Source organism: Patella vulgata, chromosome 4 (genome assembly GCF_932274485.2).
Source record: "Patella vulgata chromosome 4, xgPatVulg1.2, whole genome shotgun sequence".
NCBI classification, from domain to species: domain Eukaryota; kingdom Metazoa; phylum Mollusca; class Gastropoda; family Patellidae; genus Patella; species Patella vulgata.
Window position 1 is genome coordinate 53,621,078 of NC_065882.2, and position 13,689 is coordinate 53,634,766.

Consider the following 13,689-nt stretch of genomic DNA (forward strand, 5'->3'; position numbering starts at 1 on the left):
CTATTATATATAGATACATTTTATTCCATAAAAAATCAATTTTGCCTCTGCGAGGGAACCATAAAGGTATTTCCTTTGTAGCGGCTTCAAATTCGTCAGGGGGTATAATAAAGAATATCAAAAACTGTTTCAAAACTACTTTTATATAAGGGCTAACTTCAAATGTAAATCAGACACCGTTTTTACCTCGCTGAAAATGTATTTGACTAAGTATCATTTCTAAGTCTTAATTTCTTTTGTATAACAATCCCTGCTAAATTCCTCAAATATTTGAATGTCGCTTTAGATGCTAAAGAATAAAGTTCAAAGTTGCTTAGAAATATTTAAAATATATTTTATGTAATAAAGTTTTCTTCTTTTGTGGCAGTATAAATATTTCCCACATTCCTGTTTCCAGTAATATAATTTGTAGACCATTTAGTAAACACCACGGTTCTCCTGAACACCACATGCCAAAACAAACAGTTAAATGAAAACACAACACCATTATGCAATATAAATTACAAAATATCATTTACACATTTATAACAAAAGCCTGTGACAATAACGTATTTAATACAAAAACAGTTCTTCCTCTACTTACATGTACGTGTAGGCCTATAAAGTCATCAACATCAATTCTTAAAGTATAATTATAGAGCTACATTAATTCTTTCATAATACTAAATCTTTGGTTACCTATATATTCTATCTCTGGAATATAAGCTTTTGATTATTATTAAATTTCTTTTTTTTAAAATCACGTGCATTCAAGACGATGTTTGTAGCGCAGAATGATTAATTTGTACTCCACAACATTCACCAGCGCCATGGACCATTGCCGGTCCAGTTTGGTAAAAAACAGGAGAAAATAATTCATTGTCTAATTCATAAATTGAAACGACATGAAATCTAACTGCCTGAGTGGGTAAGGCCATGGACCTTAAGGCGCGTACTCAATAACCAGGGCAGGAAATTCTGGGTTCGAAAATATTCCTCTTGATTTTACAACATGGTTTCCCCCTTGTTAATCGGGTGGGACGATTAAACTAATGTCAACACGTTAAAGTTCCACTTAACAGTTGGAAATCGTCAGGACAAAATTTCTCTCATTAGCCGGGGGATGTAGAAAAGTAAGAGGTTAAATCCCATTTCAATTCGTATGCTGTGCGGTTTGCTTTCGTTTCGTTACTATTTCGCCAATAGTCAAAATTTGTATTTATCGCTTGGCTGATTTTTAAGAACCTCTCATTGTGTCAAACAGTAACGCATCTGATTGGCGTATTGAACTTATGGGAGCAGAATGGCTATTCTGAGTATTCAATAACTATCATATTTTTATGATTATCGATGAATATCGAAAACAATGTGGACTTTAATTGGTTTATCTTCCCTTCTAAGTTCCAGATTAGAATGAACTCCTAGACAGCTTTGTTTGTAAGTTAATAGTGTGTTAATTGTTTAGATCTACATCATTTATATTAGGTTTACATCTGTCTGGGAAAGAATGGAAAACGTTGTCTTCAGACCTGTGAAATGGACAAACCATTTTCAGCCAGGACAGTTAACCTAATATTATTTAATTATCAGGATGTTCAGTTCAATATTAAACTATGTATGTAAGTTTGGGACATATTTTACTCACTGTGTCTATATACTGTCAATTTTAGCCTATTTTTATTGGGATGTGAGGGTGATTTACTTTTCTTTTCATTTAGGCTTGGTCAGGTGATGGGCCATGGATCATGTGTCCAATTGATAAATTAATAGTATAGGCCCATTGGTCAGTTGGATAATATAGTTGGCATGCTTGGTACAAAGGTTTGAAATGACCACTTGATAGCTCACAGACACAGCAGTTATTCCTCCCAATGTTTATCCATTATGTAAATTTTCTGAAGCATTGTTTATAAATTCAGCTAAATTCAATCAAATAATGGCCTGATTTACGTCAGCATAATATTCTTATCACTAGTTTTATCAATTACAAGGCTTATCTCCTAGTTCATTTAACACTTGTGCTCTGAACAATAGATTTGCCAGTAGCCTATTAGTTGAATGGTTAACATCCTGGCAGAGGTGTGTATGATATGATATTGGTTAAAGAAGGAAGGGTTGATAAAAGTATAATAATACTGTAGTAGGAAGTGGAAAGGATTAACAAAATGTGCAAGAAACTTGCGTGTATTCTTTATTTAATCATAAGGTTAACCTCTTGTATGGTAGGCCTACATGTGTCAGCTGAGCAAAGTCTATAATTTGTGAAGTAATTTTTAAAATCAAGTTTGTAAATACCTTTATGGATTTTATTAAAACAAAATAGTTGAAGATTTCCAGATCATAAGTTTATTTAATTTTAAATTAAGGTTATTATTTATTTGTTTTATAGATGTATATCTGATGTAATTGTGTGATTTATGACCATTATAGGCCAGGGAGACAGCATGACATTAAGCTTAAATAGAAGTTGAGAAAGACACATGTGGCCCATTTGAGTTCACATATGACTCACCCAACAAACGAAATGTGAATGTAAACAATGCAGTTTAACTTCTATGTCTATAATAATAATATAGAGGAGATTTTACGAAGAAAATGAAGTTTTAGATTTAAATTTGATTTCAGTTTGACTAGAAAGTAGAAACCAGAGTCTGTCCACCACATGTATCACCTGTATTATTAGTGAACAAGGGTTTTAGTTTAGGTTATGAGGAAAAAAATTGATGTGACCTAAGGGGATATGTATTATAAGAAATAGTTAAAAAGAATCAGACAGATTTTTAGCTCACAGCAGACAAAGACTGATGATTAGCAGTCCTGGAAATAAGAAACTTGTCAAGCATCACTAGTCGTTTAGATGGGACAAAAAAACGAGGTCCTGTGTACACATTGGCTTGCACGTAAAAGATCCCTTGGCAGTTGGAATTCGAGTAGGCAGTAGCGCCACTGTCCATCTTCATTAGCCCAGTCGGAGCAGAACAGGCCGACGTAATACCCCATTTCATTTCATTTTTTCAGACACTATGTTTCTAATTTTATTGATATTATTAATAGATGCTGGCTCTCACTTCATACATTTTTAGATGTAACAGTACAGTGCTTCCAAGCATCTGTAGCCACACCTCACTGCACATGTTTCTTTATCAGAGGGTTGGGATTGGGATTTTTTTAAACAGTTTTTTTTAGCAGAATAATGTATTCAATGTAATCATATTTATCTCTACTTACATGTATTGGATACAGTTAGATGGGCCATCTCGTTTAAATTCATGTCTACTTACTGAATTATGCAATAATTGGTTAAATGTAATCTACATAGGACATTATCTTATCAGTCTGTTACCAATTTCAAATCAATATCACCCCACTTTGTATTATTTTTATCATATTGTACTTATTAGGCTTTATTTGATTCTGGTTATATTTTTCCAGGTGAAAGATGATACAAAATGGGAAAGACTATTGAATCTGTGACCTTTGACCCCTCCTATTATCCAGCTGCTGTAGTGAGTTGTGCTGTGTTTTTATATTTATATAAGTATGCTGGTCCAAATATATCCTCAAAACTCAGCCCAAAATATAGTTCCTTGACTGAAGCAGATAGAATTGATTGGAATACAAGGTAGGTAATATTATTCTACAGGGGATATAATAAAGAATATCAGAAAACTGTTTCAAAACTACGTTTACATAAGGGCTAATTAAGGAGATTAATACTAAAACTGTACCGGTAACTCAGACACCATCTTGAATTGAACTCAATGTTCTGTTGTAGAAATGAATTATAGTTCTGCTATCGCTGAAAATTATTTGACTTAAAGGGGCATTATGTAAAATTTAGATAAAGAGCTGGCCGGTCTTGCTATCATATTTTAAAAAAAATAATGCAAAATGAATATTATGAAAATTTCATTCAAATTAGGCCTACCTTTTTTGGATCGAAGTTATCAGTGGTTGTAGCTTTGACAAGATGTGTGCATTGATCATAACCACCATACTGGTCATTCGAATCTTAGCCTCAGTTCTCCATTTTTAAATCCAATCATTAAATGACCGAACCGTTCTAATCCACTTAAAACCAGAGCCATCCGATGGCATCAAGAGTTGATTATGGTCTTGTCATGTTAATAAATGTCTAACATTTAAGGCCCAAAGAAAGACCTACATTAGGCAGATTTAGCTCTTACATAATGCCTGTTTAACTTTTTAAGTATCCTTTCTTAACAGTCTTAATTTCTTTATAATAATCCCTGCTAATCCCTCGAATTTTTTAATGTTGTTTTAGATGCTAAAGAATAAAGTTAAAAGTTATTTAGAAATATTTAAAAATATAATTTCATCTTTTGTGGCAGTATAAATATTTCGCCCATTGGTAGGAACCATGGTTCTCCTAAACACCACATACATGTACCTAAACAAATAATTAAATGAAAACACAAACACCATTATGCAGTCATCGCCTGATATAATCTACAAAATATCATTTACACATAACAAAATCCTGTGACAATAACATGTTTGATACAAAAACAATTCTTCTATTTACATGTATAAAGTCATCAACATCAATTCTTAAAGGATTATAGAGCTACAATAATTCTCCGAAAATACTATGTCTTTGGTTAACTATATCTGTCTCTGGAATATAAGCTAATGATTATTATTACGTTTCATTTTTTATACGCTCATATTTTCATTTGGACGTATATTGTCGTCGCCCCTGTCTGTTCACATTTTGTTTGTGCACACTCTACAAGTCACAATTTCGATATTGGCATGTATCGGACCGTAACTTCATGGATTAAGACCCCTGACTATACAAAGAAATTGTGTCGTTAGCTTGGGACACTCTACAGAGGTCACAATTTTGATCCAATTTTGATAAAACTTAAAATATATGTTTATATCCCAAAGATCTCGGTTCCTTTTGATATTGATGTGTGTCTAACTATAACAACCTGGATTATGGCCCTTTATTGTACAAAAATCGCTTCTTTTTTAGCTTTTTCTGTGTCCATCTCGTGCAAAATGTGGGCGTACATGTATCTTGCATAACAACTGCTTGTTTTTTTAATTCAGGACGATGTCTGTAGCTCTGAATAGGCACACCCCTTAACATTCAATTTCGCCATTGCTGGTCTAGTTTAGTCACAAATAGGAGAACATAATTCATGTCTAATTCAGAAATTCCTTAACAACATGAATTTAATTGCATGTGAGTAAGGCACTGACTCAATAACCAGGTTCTGGATTCAAGAATGTTCCTCTTGATTTTCCAACACGGTTTCCCGTTATCGAACGGGATGGACGAAAAACCAATGGCAGCACGTTAAAGATCCACTAACATTTACAGATTCAAGCCCCCAAAATGCATTATACACCATTAATCGGGTACATTACATAAAACTGCACAAGGCTGTAGTACCGGTACTCTATACAACAATGACCTTTTCACCATAACTTGAATGGAAACAATTTGTTTAATGCATATTCATTATAGAGATCTATATTTCTCTGTAAATGTAATTCTTGGTTTCTATCTTTTCATTATACAGTGATTCATTTTTAACTGACAAAAATGTTAAGTGAATGTACAGGAAGTGAAACAATAGCTATAATTAAATATTCTACGCCTGAACTTATTTTGAATTAAGTTTGATGGGCGTAATTTGGATTAAATTGTCTTTTATAGGTTCAACTCCAGCCTTCATTCAACATTTGTTAGTTGTATGTGTGTATATTCACTTATATATGATGAGGATATAAGTAATGAACCAATATGGTAAGTACTTGATGTTTTCTTCATGGGTGTGGTTAATCATTCAAGATAAGAGGTACATTGTCAGAGAGTTCTCAAATTTACCTGGATTAAGAGGTACATTGTCAGAGAGTTCTCAAATTTACCTGGATTATCTCTAGGGAGTAGGGCCATGTTCATATTGAGTAATCACTTCTGATTTCTAGCTTAGACATTAACAGGGACAACAAATATGATTTGCTAACCCATATGGGGATATTATAATGGCATTTCATTTTCAGTCTGCATAACAATTTCTATACATTGTTATGTAATATCCCCAATACCCTGTGTCCTGACTCCTGAATCTGCTTCTATTTGGATTTGGTTGGGCAATAACTTTAATAGTATGCCAGGCCTCGACAGATATTAACATAAACAGTGACTTGTCAGGAACCCTAATGCAGTCACAAGCAGCAAATATGTCCATGTTAACTCAAAAATCAGTGAGAATGGAGCATGTTTAATGTTGAGCCCTGTGATATCCTCTTTTGTATTTATGTCGATCTACAGTAGTGGTGGCTCTATTAAAACTCATGCAAGTTATAATTTTTTTGTTTTTTTTATCAGGGCTAATTCCCCCATGGTTCGTACAAGTTGTGCAATAGTAGTAGGCTATATGACATGTGGTAAGTATCTTAAATTAAAAATATGACTGGTACACAAATATAAAATATTTCTTGCTAGAAATAACTCAATTAAGGGAAGGTAAATCTGTCATTGCTGATAAATAGTGCTATGGCAACTGTCTCAGTCAATGTTATAATCTGAACAGATTATTTATCCAGCCTTTCATCAGAAAAATGTCAAATATTCATATATATATATATAAAAAACAACTCGTCATTTAAACACTAATCTATTACCAACTACACAAATCTATATAAAACAGTATTATACAAGTTAATTATCCCTATTACAGATGTGTTGATAATGACTATTCATTATAAAAAAATTGGAGAAGTATTTTACTTTTTTCACCATGGTGCATCAATTTATGCTTATTTTTATGTGATGGTAAGTACAATATACATGCATGTAGAGAAATAATAATTGTAATTAAATGAAGGAATGGATTAAGAATATATAAACTATATAAATACTACAAGTCTGGTTACTAGATGACTGATGACAGTAGCAAATTCTAGCAGTAGTATATAATTTCTAGAAACTAATAGTACCAGTAATAATTTTTATGAAGGCTTAAGAATGCATTTATACTAGAGTTTAGAATTAACTTGAATTTTAATCTGGTATAATGCCAACACTTTTCAACAAACAGCTTGAGTAATTTTTCATGTTATTTTTATTTCATTTTAATAAAATTTCTAAATATTTTTCCTTCTATTCCAGACATATGGTGTATTACCATATTTTGCAAATTTCCGTCTAATGGCTGAATTTTCAACTCCATTTGTAAATCAAAGGTAGGGTCTACTTTATAATAACCTGTATAAAGGTAAATTGCAGTAGCACAGGCTTAGTTTTATAATTTCAGCTGATAATTATATCACATTTTAATTTTATGTCCCTCTTACATGTACTTGAGAAAGAATTAAATCCAGTCTATTTTTTATACGCCCACATTTTCATGTGGTCATATTATGTCGTCGCCCCTGTCCGTCCGGACATCCGTCTGTCCGTCCACAATTGTTTGTGGACTCTCTACAGGTCACAATTCTTATCCGATTTTGACGAAACTGGAAATATAGGTTTATCTCCAAAAGATCTCGGCTGCTTTCGATATTGGCATGTATCGGATCGAAACTTCATGGATTATGGCCCCTGTTTGTACGAAAAATCACGTTTTTAGCTTGTGGACCCTATAGAGGTCACAATTTTTATCCGATTTTGTTGAAACTTGAAATGTAGGTTTATAACCCAAAGATCTCAGTTCCTTTCGATATTCACGCATATTGGACCGTAACTTCCAGAATTATGGCCCCTGATTGTACGAAAAATCACGTTTTTAGCTTGTGGACCCTATAGAGGTCATAATTTTTATCCGATTTAAAGAACTGTATTATTATATCACCGTTACAACCTAAGGACGACTGAGTTCGAATTTCGTGAAAATCGGCCCAAAATTGACAGACAAAATTGACGCCGTTCGTTCTCAAATAGCGTAAAAATATGGTATATCAAGGTTGTGGACCCTATAGAGGTCACAATTTTAATCCGATTTTGTTGAAACTTGAAATGTAAGTTTATAACACGAAGATCTTGGTTCCTTTCGATATTCGCGCATATCGGATCGTAACTTCCTGAATTATGGCCCCTGATTTATGCAAAATCACGTTTTTAGCTTGTGGACCCTATAGAGGTCATAATTTTTATCCAATTTTGTTGAAACTTGAAATGTAAGTTTATAACCCAAAGATCTCTGTTCCTTTCGATATTCGCGAATATCGGACCGTAACTTCCTGAATTATGGCCACTGATTGTATGAAAAATCGCGTTTTTAGCTTGTGGACCCTATAGAGATCATAATTTTTATCCGATTTAAAAAAATATATTAATATATCACCGTTGCACCCTAAGGACGACTGAGTTTGAATTTCGTGAAAATCGGCCCAAAATTGACAGACAAAATGGCTGCGTTCGTTCTCAAATAGCGAAAAAATCAAGTTTGTGGACCCTATAGAGGTCACAATTTCTATCCGATTTTGTTGAAACTTGAACTGTAAGTTTATAACCCAAAGATCTTGGTTCCTTTCGATATTCGCGTATATCGAATTGTAATTTCCTGAATTATGGCCCTTGATTGTAGGAAAAATCACTTTCTTCTTAGCTCGTTCTCTATCCATCTCTCAAAAATGTAGGCGTATCCTGCCTGGCAGTCGCTGGTTGTTTTATGTTCCTATCAATGAATCTATTAAACTAATGCACTGTTTTATTGCATATTCACACAGAATTCAAATAGTGCAAAATTTTTTAAAGCATAGTCTTTAATATTTTGAAACTCATTAAATGATATAAAATCTATATTTTCAGGTGGTTTTTAGACAAATTGAAATATCCACGAACAAGTACAGTCTTCATGTTAAATGGTTTAGCTATGACCATAACCTTTTTCTTTGTAAGAATAGCAGTAATGCCTACATATTGGAGGAGAGTGTATAGTGTGATTGGTACTGAACCTTTTAAAAGACTGGGACATATTTCACTTGTATTAGTTATAACCTGTTTTATATTGGACAGTATTAACATATTTTGGTTCTATAAAATGTGTCATGGAGTTAGAAAGGTTTTGACCATTTATTCAAATAAAACCCCTGTTCCTGTGTTAAATCATGTTGATAAAGAAGAGTAATATTTTTAAAATGTTTCTCCTGTCAGTTAATTTAGTTTACATGTGTACTAAGCATATTTGCATTATTTCATTTTTAAAATTTGTATATTCTACTAGTCACCTAGTACCTTTTGCGTTTATCGGTACACCCAGTGTTTTTGACAATGTAATTATAAATTAATTTAAAATCATTGTAGTGGTCATTGAAATACTTAAGACCCTTTTTATTATCTATTGTAATTTGTTCTAAGAATTTCTGTTGTTGTTGTTATGATTGACTTGTTTTGCTATTTTTTGCCCCTTTAAAGCCGCTGATCGTCATTTATGCATTTTGAATCCCTTGAAGACAAATTGTGAAATTTGCGTCTCTAAAAAAAATATCAATCCAAAAATTGGATCGGTTCTTATTTAAAAAGATATGATGAATTAAAAGTATTTTGTAACATTCGGCATCCTCTGAGTACAATACAAACAAACCAGCACCACCAATAAGTGTTAAGTAAAATCTTGACGGACCTCTTTTAATCTGACTGAATCCAAGCTTGTCGATTATTTACCACTGATGTATATCTTTGTTCTTAATTAAATGTTAAATAATCAATTTGAGTACAAGTTAGTGCAGATTAAAATGCAAATGATGGTCAGCGGCTTTGAACCTATTTTTTTTTATGTTTTTGGTTTCAAATAATGAATGCACCAGAAATCCAAGGTTCTTTGTAGAAACTTTGTATTGAGGAAAGCTCATGACCATTGAAATATTTTATTGCCAGTTTCATCCAATGTCTAGCGGGTACAATCTGGTCACAAAAAAAAGGAATTTATCCCTAGGGCATTATCCCATCCTTATAAAATTTATGATATGTAACCAAGTCAAAACATGGAATGTAATATTAAGTATGTCATTGTTAATTTTCATACATAAATGGTGATTTGAATTAGTGCTGGCACGATATATCATTGGATCGATGTACTGTGATTCACCTTCTCACGATACGTGTATTGAATCGTGAGACGCTGAATCGATATATCTTGATTCTTTTTTTTTGTCGCTTCAGTAACCAACCTGTCACTCTTAAAGATGGGTTCCCAGAAAAGTATTTATCGGGTGGTTATTTCCAATAAAAATATGGTAATTTTGGTATATATGGAAAGTAGAGATATCTAATCTTACTAGAAAAATACTGGATTTCCCGAAAAACACTCATGGAGCGTATACAGGACAAAAATGTAAGGGTTACCCTAATCAACAGCCCGACGATTAGAAATTTCTGCACGCGTGATGTCAAAGGTCACACGCGAACATTGAGCGCTTGATGTACAAGTTGATAAACTTTATGAAGAGTTAGACGTACAACACTTTCTGAGATAAAAATGACGGAAAGAGACTCGGGTAGTGGCTAATCCGAGAATTTAATTAGGATTCGATATTTGTAATAGTAAGCGATTAAAGACAACATCGTCTTATGTATGCAATGAATTCTCCTCTGACTTCCAAGAGAGGTAAGTCACGTGACGTAAACGTGACCTGGTTTGATCAAATTTTTATAGCAGGACATTCCTTCGCAATTACAATGTTTGAGAAGGATTTGAAGCAAAATTATGACAAATTAATTAGTTTGAATATGTTTTTAGTCCATATATACCATTAAATCACCCAGTTTGTACGCGGGAACCCATCTTTAAAGGACAATATTGGTGCCAGTCATTATCACATATGTGATAAAGCTGGTTAAACACATTCCAAATATAATTTTAACACAGATCATTGCTACGATTGCTGAATAATACAGGTTTCCTGAATCAGAAGTGACCAACGCCAAAGGAAAACACAAGTCATACCTCTATATAACTGATTGATGTGACGAGTGATAACAGATACACGGCCGAATTTTTGCTAACTAATAATTCCTTCGAAGACCAAAAGTTGTTATGGGACTGTAAGAGGATACCTGACAATTCAATAAAGTAATTGAATGTCATTAGATAAGAGAACACGAGAAAAAGAAATAATCCAAACATTCCCTTGTTTATATTCATTCTATACCGTATAAAAACATGGTAATGCACAGACTTTTTCTGTTTTTCTTTCGTGTTCTCTTATCTAGTGGCAGTCAATTCTTTTTATGAATTGTCAGATATCCTCTCACAGTCTCACACAACAATGATCTCTGTGTTGAAATTATATTTGGAATGTGTTTAATTAGTTCTATCACATATTTGATAATGACTGACACCAATATTGTCCTTTAATTATCCACTTAACACATTATCCATAGGTACACAAACACTCTTAAATTGTTTTGGTCCTTATTTTGATCCACATCAATATTGTGATTAAAAATATTAATTTAATTCATTTATCCTGTTGTTTTCTTTGTCAATATTGACCTGGTTATGAATCGTGATACGTGATACAAATCGTATCGTAGCACCTGAATCACAATATGTATCATATCATGACTGCAGTGGCAATACCCAGTACAAATTTGAATTACTGAAAATCAAAATAAACAACCAAAGACATTACTCCATCCTTATAAAAAGTGGCTCTTTTTATGATATGCAACCAAGTCAAAACATGGAATGCAACATTAAATATGTTATTGTTAATTTTCATACATAAATGGTGATTTGAATTAATGACCATCAAAATAAACAGCCAGGTGTCAAATTTTCATTTTATTCTCCAGGCTGTAAATCATGCAAACAATACAATAAGAATTAAGTATACATGACAGAAGGCTAATATACATTTTAATTATGGGTTATACACTATTTTATTTATTTGTATTGTTTTTAAGATGATTAGAACATATAGGTAGATTAGACTGTATGTACTCGACAACATAATCTAGATTGACTTTATAATCAAATATTTCCAAAATGTGTGATTTTGAGTTTGAATGAGCAGATTTTAGAATAAATTAAGACTATTTTATATTAGTTGTAACGGGTATAGTATATGAGATAAAGTATGATACACATCAAAACAAAGGCTTTCAATTATTGTACTTTTGTATGTATTCTTTTATTAACTTATTAACTATTATACTCTAAGGACACATGGGGAAATTACTTTGAGAAATAGGGTACCAAAGTTAAATTCTCCTTAGTTTCCTTTTTTAATTATCCACATATTTGTCTTTGCCACTTAAATATCAGAACTTATGATTTCTGCAATAAAAAGCGTCACCTCGGTGGAAGCGGACGTAAAATACAACTAACCCATCATCATATTAGTAGGCCTGTAAGCTCCCACTGCACTGCAGATAATTAATTCATCCAAAAATAGACCCTACTCATGAAATAATTACTATCTTTTAATTGCTATTAAATTCTACAACTGTGCAGTATTTGTAATATAAGGCACTTGTTTCATTTAAGTACTTGAATGTAAAGGAACAGCAGCCATATGTTATTGAATTAACCACAAATTGTTTATACTTTAACTATAAGATTACTACAAAAAAGTCAAAGTACATATTGCAAACTGTCAAATGTGAATAAATACACTGTAACATATAAGTGCAATATGTTCTTTTTTTGTGTCTTAACTGAAACATTTGATTGATGAAGCTATTATGTGCACACTTGCATTTAGTATGTTCTTTTTCTAGTCGTTTGGTAACTTTATTATATGGCACTGTAGTCATAGGTGAATAAGCTTTTCATGTAAAGATTGCCAAATCATCATGGTAATATCTGTTTGGTCTGAATTCTTAAAATATTTTATTTTTATTATACATTACTCTGAAATGGATTGATTAGTCATTAAATCTGTTTTGGAATGAGTTTATAATACATTCCAATCTTTGTCAACTTGCTGTTTATTTGTGCTACATCAATCGCAGGTCAAAGTTTAATTACGAAATAATACGGCCGGTATGTATGCCAGATCTAAAATTTGCGCATTCAAAATAAGTAGTAATGAGTCCCCTTGTATACCTGTAAAATTCTCCATCTCTGAATTTTTATTTTACTATGTACAGAATGAATAATTTGTGAACATATTATTGAGACACTCCATTGCCATTGATGCTATTTTATTACACAAAACAGTATTGGGATTTTTTAATGTTTTAAAATCATAATGTATGTTTTTTCTGGAAAAGATCTTGTACCAATATGACATTGTTGATATAATTTGTCAAAAAAGTGTTTTTGACAAAACCACGACAATCGATTCAAGATCTTGTTTGCCAGTCGATAATATGCATTTCCAAATTCTTGTTTTAAACAAAAAGGCATCATTGTGTTTTATTCGCACTTTTCAGCTGTATGTATGATATCATAATAAAGAGCTTTTCAAATTACAACACTCTATTATTCTTGAGAACTGGGATAAAGCTGGAAATCTTCATGGTCAGTCAAATGTCTATAGCCATGTACAATCATGGGATAAAATTTGTGATTGCATAGATGACTAAATTGTAATCCGCAGTAGGTAATTTTGGGACTAATAAATGGTACAACTTTATTTCAATAATTTGCCCAGGGGTCTTTAGCAAGTGAGAGGTAACCCACAAAGTTTATATCAACAGTACTGCACCCTAGAACTGTTTCTTGGCTCATCAAGTATTTTGAGTGATGCAGTTTAAATCAAGATTTTTTTTTAGACCAT

General features: G+C 32.5%; 1 protein-coding gene across 4 annotated transcripts; it reads left to right on the forward strand.

Annotated features, from left to right (window-relative positions):
* The first annotated feature begins 1,242 nt into the window (after positions 1 to 1,242).
* LOC126818270 (TLC domain-containing protein 4-B) lies at positions 1,243 to 13,384 on the forward strand. Of its 4 annotated transcripts, none has more exons than XM_050545585.1 (7): positions 1,243 to 1,416; positions 3,412 to 3,601; positions 5,672 to 5,761; positions 6,347 to 6,405; positions 6,699 to 6,793; positions 7,130 to 7,203; positions 8,771 to 13,384. In XM_050545585.1, exons 2-7 carry the CDS (start codon positions 3,429 to 3,431, stop codon positions 9,087 to 9,089), a joined length of 810 nt encoding a protein of 269 aa, XP_050401542.1. In that variant the 5' UTR covers positions 1,243 to 1,416; positions 3,412 to 3,428; the 3' UTR covers positions 9,090 to 13,384. The 4 variants fall into 4 exon arrangements, with proteins under 4 accessions (XP_050401542.1, XP_050401543.1, XP_050401544.1 ...); XM_050545586.2 differs by lacking the exon at positions 1,243 to 1,416 and adding an exon at positions 1,489 to 1,594; XM_050545587.2 differs by lacking the exon at positions 1,243 to 1,416 and adding an exon at positions 1,998 to 2,058.
* The last annotated feature ends 305 nt before the right edge of the window (positions 13,385 to 13,689 follow it).